Source organism: Lycium ferocissimum, chromosome 7 (genome assembly GCF_029784015.1).
Source record: "Lycium ferocissimum isolate CSIRO_LF1 chromosome 7, AGI_CSIRO_Lferr_CH_V1, whole genome shotgun sequence".
Taxonomy (NCBI): Eukaryota; Viridiplantae; Streptophyta; class Magnoliopsida; order Solanales; family Solanaceae; genus Lycium; species Lycium ferocissimum.
The window spans coordinates 45,397,314-45,406,359 of NC_081348.1; the positions used below are offsets into that span (position 1 = coordinate 45,397,314).

Consider the following 9,046-nt stretch of genomic DNA (forward strand, 5'->3'; position numbering starts at 1 on the left):
TTCAAAGCAATAGAATAGGAGTACTAAATAAGTGAATAAGCAATACCTGTTGATAGTCTACAGAAGACGCGGCCATTGAGGCCACTCATAAGATAATAACTTGAACTGGTGTGTCTCCCGCCAAGCTTCTCCAAAATCATACTCAAGTTCAACAGTACGTGTTTTCACGTCATAAGAAATAACCTTGCCTCTAATTTGCAAACACAAGATGTGCAGAAGAACAGGATGAATGTTCTGAACCTCCATAAGAATGGCACTGCTGCGTCCAAGTCCAACATCCACTGGACATTTCTGAACTATTGTAGCAACATCTACAACATACATCCTAACCCATACTGCATTATCTCGACTAGGGAAATTGCTGAGTCGCCAACAAGTGATGGTTGTTGTCCCAAGCTTCGATGCAAAACAGAGTTGACCACCTGATAATCCAAGACAAACACTACTGGGATAGACCGCCAGCATCTGTTGAGGCAAATTCAAACCCCAAAAACTCTGTTTTACACTATCATAAACAGTGATTAATCGTCCACAATTATTAAGCCAACAGAATACTCCATCAACAACACCAGCAGATGATGATGAAGTCATATTCCAATAAGGGTACAATGGAAGATGTACATGAACAACTAGCTCAGTCCACGCATTAGTCTCTGAAGAGAAACTTTCAATTGTTAAACTATAAAGTCATACAAACTTCTTAGAGGTATTTCATAGCGAACAATAGTAAAGGAGACAGACTCATCTTCATCTACCTTACAACTAAATCCAACATATGGATCCTTCATAAGAAGTCGACTTTCAGGGAGATCCAAACGCTGCCTTGTGACAGGATTATAAACATAATAAACCCTCAGCCTGTTTGTAAGCTTATTGCAGAGAAGAAAGCCATTGGAAGAAGCAACAACATACACTCTCTCGCTGATAAAACTGACTGAATAATCCAAACTAGTACCGATTAAGAGTGGCGATTCCTTCGACGAGAAGAAGAAGCGAATTTGCGAACGATCCTCTACGCAAAAGAAACCGATTAGATAGGGCTGAGGCCACCTGAGACGACAACAGTAAATTTCAGCAGTGTACTTTCGCCAGTTCTTTGATGTGCATTTAAACCTAGTTAGCGATTTTAAAGGCAAACGATTCAGTATGTCGATTATGATTTCCTCGTAAACAAACAATTTGCATTGACGACATTTCATTCTAATACTTGCAAGTTGCAACGACTAACAAATTAGCAATGAAATTAGTGGAGAAAACTACTATTCCAATAAACATGCAATAAGAAATTAAAAATATATGTGCCGTGTAAGAATAAAGTGTGGGTCATTCGCACGGAATGCCTCTATCTTGGGGTGGTGTTTAATTTTTGCCTTTTGGCACTATAAGTAACAAAAAGTGGCTGAAAACACCACATCGAAAAAATAAAAAAATAATTCGGCCTACCATTATCTATGAGTCTATGACCTAATTTCTCAGGCATAAGTTTATAGAATTTTTACCTTGTCCGGCATAAGTTCTGTACGAATTAAGTTATGCCGGACAAGGCAAAAAAAGCTCTATAATCTTATGCCTTGCGAAATTAGGTCATAGATAAAGATATTTTGGCCCACACAAGTTTTCATTAAATGAGAATCATGAGAAAAATTAAAGACCAGCGAGTTGAGGGGCAAAAACCAAAGACCACCCAGAAATATGGACAATCCGCGCAAAAAAAAAAAATGTATTCCATTGGGTTTTGGGTTTGAGCACAAATGGATATACGCCACTTTTTTTTTTTTTTCACAGATAGTCCTTCAAAGGCATATTTAATTTTTGCCCCTCAAATTGTTGGTCTTTAATTTTTTTCATTCGCTTAAAAACGTGGCCGAAAATAACCCGAAGTTCTGGGTCCGAACACCCGCTCAGTCAAAAAAAATTCGCAATGCAAAGCTTCGCTAAAAGTCTGCCTTATAAGGCAATTCTTTTCTTTTGCCTTGAGGTAGAGGTTCACCTTAAGATAAAAAAGAAAAAAAAAACTCTATTGGAATTCTACAAAAGTTACGCTTAAGACTCATCTTTTGTCCGAATATGCCTAATTTTGCAACGAAACTATGCCTTGCGATTTTTTTTTTTTTAAGCCGTTTCGAACCGTAACCCGAAGATTATTTTAAATGAAGGACAAAAAAATTAAAAACTAGCAAATTGAGGGACAAAAATTAAAGATCACCCTCGAATAAGGATGATCGTGCAAATTGCCCTATACGCCTCAATTCAATTATTACTGGGCTCGGTATATTCCCTTAAAGGAAAATTGACGTGGGAATACTATCAAGGTATAATATTGGCACAAAACAACTCAGGTTTTAACTATTGGTATTTAATAGCCTAAATATAAAATTCTTACATAATTATTGGCATCGTATAAACGATTAATTAAAGATACACATTAATAGTTCTCTCCTATTAAAAAGGTATCCCCTTTTATCGTATTTATCTCCTAAATATCCTCCATCTTTCTTCCTTCTTTCTTTAAGGAATATTTACAGGAAATCCAATCTTCCACAATGTGATTATACTCCAATCTTTTAGGGCTATTTTGATACCGTGTTTAAGAGATTATTCGCCATTTAGTTCCCTAGTTATGTTGCATTTGGGATTCCCACTTTGTAAGGAAACACTGGTGAGGAAACATGTAACGGTGGGGGTTGTAAAAGCTTCACACAATAAGGTAGCCAACGATTTCGATTTTGAAGATTTGATGTTTGGGAATTCGAATTCTCCGCATGCAAGAGTATTTGGGGATAGGGTTGGGCGTTCGGTTCTTCAGTTCGGTTTTATCAAACTTCGATTTGGCTATTTCGGTTTCGGTTTTTTGAAGGTGGACACTGAACACCGAACCCAACTAGTTCGGTTCGGTTCTTTCGGCTTCAGTTTTTTGAAGTTCGGTTTCGGTTTTTGCCCTTTTCAATTGTATCGGCTTAAATCGATGGTTGGGTCGTAAATGAGACGTTTTCTTTACACTCTGTGTTATCCTTGATAACTACCCAATAGCACAAGCCAATCTTCAAAATGCCAATAATTTATAGGTTCCAAATAAGCCACACATAGGATTTTTTTTGTTTTTTTTGGCTCCGAAAGAAAGTAATTACATTAACTATAACATCCTTACAGAGAACATGATCCCATCGCGCCAGTAGCACGGTTGTATAGTATGAGAAATCATAATCAGTGTGAACAGAACAAGAACTTTAGCCCACTACTTGGGCATTTAAAAAGGGCGTGAACGAAAAGACAGTCCTATTCGTCTGCTTCACACAAATACTGCAAAAACAAGGGCAACTGTCAAAATCATAATTTTACTTCCATCAAGTGCTGTTGCATCGATCTCTAAATGGCCAAACGATTAGCCAACATGTTTTGTTCCCTGTAAGCATTTCTGATGGTGGGGGTCAAATAACTAGTTGATCAAGTACCTGCAATCACGAAAAATATTAGCATAACGTAAGTTGTGAACGACTAACATGTTAATATCTTTGTGGGTAAATTTCATAGATGGTCACATAACTATTACTTTTTTTTCATCAAAGTCATTTAACTATATAGTTTCTAACACAAAAATCACGCCTACCAGAAAATCCAACTTCCAATAAGTAATACTTTTTCTACTCTTTTTTCATTTTCAATCTAATAAATACAAACCCAATTAAAAGAACCGACGCAACCCAAGCCAAAATTCATATGCAAAATTTAAAATATTAAAGAAACAGAACTAACCCTTCCCAAAATATACGATCCAAGAGGGCTCTAAAGCCAAAAAGATGGCTTCCTCTGCATCTTCAAGGAACCTAATAAATACAACTTTCGATCTGATGGGCAATGATTTTTCATTTTTAATCTGAAAAATACAAAACCTCAACGTTTGGTCTTAAAAAAAAAACGACCCGACCCAAAATCCACTATGCAGCATTTATTTTTATTTTTTAATAATACGTGTCAATTTTTAAGAATAAAATTGATTTTTCTTTTGATTTATTTTTAACCCGTTTTTAAAAATAAAAACAACAAAAACTGATTTTTCTTTTAAAAAATTTATTTTTAAAAGCTGTTTTAAAAAAAAAAAAAAAACTGAAAACGAGAATTTAAAAAATGATTTTTCTTTTAAAAAATTTATTTTTAAAACCACGAATTAAAAAGATTTTTTTTAAAAAATTTATTTTTTAAACGTTTTTCCGATCGAATTAAAAACTGATTTTTCTTTTAAAAAAAATTCATTTTTAAAAGTTTAAAAAAAAAAAACAAAAATGCGAATTAAAAAGCGATTTTTCTTTAAAATATGGAAAAATGGATTTGTTAATAATATGGAAAGTGATTATTTTTTTTAAAATGTCTTAAAAGATCTTGATTTTCATGATTTCATTTTCTTAGGACACTTTTATTTTTCAAAAAAAATCCGGAAAAAAGTGTTTTTCTTGTCAAAATTTGAAAAAAAAACTGATTTTTTATATTTTGAAAAAATTAATTATTTTTTTAAAATGTGAAAAACTATATATATCTCTCATATTTTAAGAAAATACAAATTTTTATGTTTCACTCTCTCTCAAAGAGAGCTCGAAACACACTCTCCTTGCCACGTCGCATTTAGGGGTAAAATAACGGTTTTTAAATAGTTTAGGGGGTGATAGGACCAAACATTAGGTAAGGTTTAGGTGAGGGGGTAATGATGCCTTATCCTTTTTTTAATGCGATAAATTAAAAATCCTTGTAAATTAAAATACTAAAAGGCTGAATAATACTACAACAACAACATACTAAAAGGCTGAATGACTTTGAAAAAGATCACCACAAGTTTATTACTTCCGATGCAAGTAGTAAGGCCAATATGCCGTAGGTTGACAACAAGGTGTTGCGAGTAAATTAACCAAAGTTAACTAATATTTACATAAAAAAATATATTCTCTCTATTTCAATTTATGTGAACCCATTTGACTGGGCACGGAGTTTAAGAAAGAAGAGAAGACTTTTAAACTTGTGGTGTTAGATGACTCACATATATTTTGTGTAGCTCTAAATCATTGCATAAAGGTAAATTGTTTCCAACTATAGAAAGAGGTCATTCTTTTTGGCACGGTCTAATAAGGAAATAGGTTCACATAAATTGAAATGGAGGGAGTAATATTTATTGAAGTAAGTTTTTCCAGGAACATATCTTCAAAAAAATTAGTCGTTGATCATGTAAATTAAATAATGAAGGACAAGCTTATCTACGGTCATGTCCTCCTCCTATGCATTTTGTTTGAGCACCACAATCATGGAGATTCCACCATCCAACAACTAGCATCACAAGCCACAAGATTTTATTTCCAGCCATGCAAATGAATCATATGGAAAAAGTTAAAATTACGAAGATAAAAGGAAATTATGAAATTGGAAAAAGTTAATCCTAGAATGAACATTTTATTTCCACCCATTTTTTGCTTGAGAGCCCAAGAGAGAAGGATCATATATTTGGAGAAGAGTTGGTTCTACTTTTTTAAGATTTTGATTTTTGTACATGGGTTTTGGGCTGGTAAGGTTGGTTCCTTTTAGTTGGTTTGTATTTATTAGATTTAAAAAATAAAAAAAAAAGAGTAAAAAGTCATTACCCATCGAAAGCCGATAGGTGTTATTTTTGTGTTAGTTGACTCAAAATTTTGTGATGTTTGTGTTAGAAAACATAGTTAAGTAACTTTAATTAAAAAAAATGATAGTATTAGTTATATGACCATCTATGGAAATTTATCCTATCTTCGTGTGCACCTAGAGATATGTCAAGAGGAGTGAAGGCTAGTTGTGTGCGAGGCTTAATCATTGCAACAAGGCCTCTAATTCAGCATTGATGTTGTTCGTAACTAGTAAGTGTACAGACAATCCGAGTATCCAATCAGCTTCGGAATTAAGGGAAAACCCACCAATGCTATATGATGATTATGAAAAAGGTTCTGGTTTTGGAAGCCATGAGAAATTCTGCTTAAACAAATGGGAAGAAATCACCTACTATTTTTTATCTCTACCTGCAGATTTGCGCCTACCGAGACCCATGCTATTCTCAATTCATTTCATCACCATTAGTTACACCCTTGGGTGCCTTGATCTTCCAATAGCTCCTTGATCTTCCAATAGCTCCTCTAACTGTTTAAAAATATATGGACTTTTTTACTATTTACATTAAAAAAATTATTTTTTTAGCCTCGTATATTAAGCTATTGTCAAGGGATGTCACTAAAGATGATCATGTCACTCAAGTCTTGCGAAGTCTTCCCACTTTTATTGCATTTAAACTCATTTACCTACAGAAGATGCACACATGAAGGCTGCCTTCCACAAGGCATTAGCTTTCCGGCCACTGCTCTAGTCACTTACACTGAAGGCGATATCTAACTTCTTGTTCTTATTACAATTGAAACTAGTCCTTAACAAATGAAGGGAATGTGGTAAACATAGAAGGGAATGTGGTAAACATATAAGGCACTTCAATGTAAGAGGAAGAGGCATGCTATCGGCCCTATATTGACGAAACTTCTTTTGTACAACAATGATTATTCCCTCCCTACTGTAGATCTAAAAAGAAGAAGGGGCGATTTTAGGTGCAAAATATGGGGCACGTGAACACTTGGTCTCTTTGTAAACTAGGTATTTTATGTATATATTTTGTAAAATTAGTATAATACTACCTGGTGGTACCCATGCTACATAAAGCTAAATGGTGCACTTGATTGACGGTTGAGTTATTTAACTAGAGGTTTAGGGATCAAGCCCACTTAATATATTTTTCCTTTTTTTTTTTTTTTTGGTGAACCCATGTTTCAGAATTTCTAGATTCACCTCTGAAAAGAAGTCCGCAAAAGTAATGTATATCTAAGTTTCAAAGTAATAGAATACGAGTACTAAATAAGTAAAAATGTTGGTATTAGAAGAAGCACAAATAAGAAAATACCTGTTGGATAGTCTACAGAAGACGCGGCCATTGAGGCCAATCATAAGAAAACAGCTTGTAGTATTTTGTCTTCCACCAAGCTTCTCCAAAATCATACACAAGTTCTGCAGTACTCGTTTTCAAGTCATAGGAAATAACCTTGCCTCTTATTTGCAAATACAAGATGTGCGGAAGAGCAGGATGAAAAAATATGTTATGAACGTTAGTATTATTGCCTCCAACTCCAAAATCCTCTGGACATTTTGCAATTTCAATAGCGACATCTACAACATACTTCCTAACCCATTCTGCATTATCTGGACTAGGAAAATTGCTGAGTCGCCAACAAATTATAGTTGTTTTCCAACCATATGCAAAACAGAGTTCCCCACCTGATAATCCCAGACAACGACTACAAGAATCGATCACCGTCCTCTGGTCAGGCAATTTCAAAGCCCAAAAACACATTTTTACACTATCATAAACAGTGATCAATCCATAATTAAGCCAACAGAACACTCCATCAACAACACTGGTCGATGATGATGATGTCCTATCCCACCAAGAAGGGCACAATAAAAGAGGTACATCAAGAATTAGCGTAATAGCAGTCCACACATTAGTCTCTGAAGAGAAGCTTTCAATTGTTAACAAATCCCAACTCATTGTTGGTCTTGCATAACGAACTATAGTAAACAAGACAGAGCCAGCTTCGTCTACCTTACAACTAAATCCAACGTATGGCTCATTCATAGAGATTCGAGTTTTAGGGAGATCCAAACGCTGCCTTGTGGCAGGATTATAAACATAATAAACCCTTTGCCTGCTTTGAAGCTTATTGCAGAGGAGAAAACCATTGGAAGAAGCAACAACACAAACTCTCACGCCGATAAACTTGAATGAATGATCCAAACGAGTACCGATTAACAGTGGTGATTCCTTTGACGAGAAGAAAAAATGGCTTTTCGAACTATTATGGCCACTCTCCGCACAAAAGAAACCAATAAGATAGGGTTGAGGCCACCCGAGACGACAACGATAAATTTCAGCAATGTACTTTCTCCAGTTCTCTGATATGCATTTAAATCTAGCCAGCGATTTTAAAGGCAAACGATTCAGTATGTCGATTATGATTTCCTCATAAACAAACAATTTGCATTGACGACGTTTCATTCTAATACTTGCAAGTTGTAACTACTGTTCCAACAAACATGCACTATAAATTCAAGAATAGATACGCCGTATACAATAGTGGAACTCCCACTAATAAGGGTTATGATGATATGACAGAAGTTTTGGGTATGAGCCCTGAAATATTTTACCATAAAATTTTATCGGGCCTCAATACAAATATCTGTCACGGGATGAAAACCAAAAACAAAAAGTAACCCTAATAACCATACGAGACCCCTTCTTTTTTCACTTTCATTTTGTTTTCTTATGTTTTTTCTACTTTTTTTCCTAGTAAAAGTAAGATAGTTTTCTATTTTATAATTAGTTTTCTATTTTATAATGCATTTTCTTTCCCTGTTAAGCCTCACGATATCGATTCCTTCGTATGAACTTTTAATTTAGACAGAATACGTCAAAAGGTGCACTATTAAACCCTTGATGATCTTAATTACCTTAGAAATTAATTTGATAACTTAGACCTCCCGGATAATCTGAGCTATCAGTGAGCGCTATTTCTGCCAAGGTCAACGTCATTAGGACGAGATCCCATTTCTATATATAAAAATATTAAAGTTTGTCTATGCATGTCGCCTGGAATGTGAGCAAATATATCATGTCGATTCTCAACCTTACTTTGGCTATCTTACGTGTAATAACCAAAGGACAATTTTGCCAATACTTTATATGATCAAAAATCAAAATTTGATTGTTCTAATAACTAGTGTAAGTACCCGCGCGGTGCGCGAAAAGTGTTAGAGATAAAAATCATATTAAAACTTTAATTTGACTTGTTTGACCATATTAGATCATATTATTTTAAAAAAATTGAACAATCATCTTATTTTTCATATCATATACCCAATTACAAAATCTTTATTAAATTGAAGGAAATAATCATATAATTGTCGAATATCTTTTTTTTCTTCCTTATTTTTCTTTATT

The 9,046-nt window shown here is 34.4% G+C and overlaps 1 protein-coding gene and 1 pseudogene across 1 annotated transcript; both read right to left on the minus strand.

The window, feature by feature from the left end:
* Positions 1–57: 57 nt before the first annotated feature.
* On the minus strand, positions 58–1,199 carry LOC132062258 (F-box protein At3g26010-like; annotated as a pseudogene).
* Positions 1,200–6,960: 5,761 nt separating this feature from the next.
* LOC132062259 (F-box protein At5g49610-like) lies at positions 6,961–8,104 on the minus strand. Its single transcript, XM_059454863.1, has one exon. It carries the CDS (start codon positions 8,102–8,104, stop codon positions 6,965–6,967), a length of 1,140 nt encoding a protein of 379 aa, XP_059310846.1. The 3' UTR covers positions 6,961–6,964.
* Positions 8,105–9,046: the final 942 nt, after the last annotated feature.

Coding starts and splice junctions, on each gene's coding strand:
- LOC132062259 (XM_059454863.1), bottom strand. CDS start 8,104: ATGAAACGTCGTCAATGCAAATTGTTTGTTTATGAGGAAATCATAATC.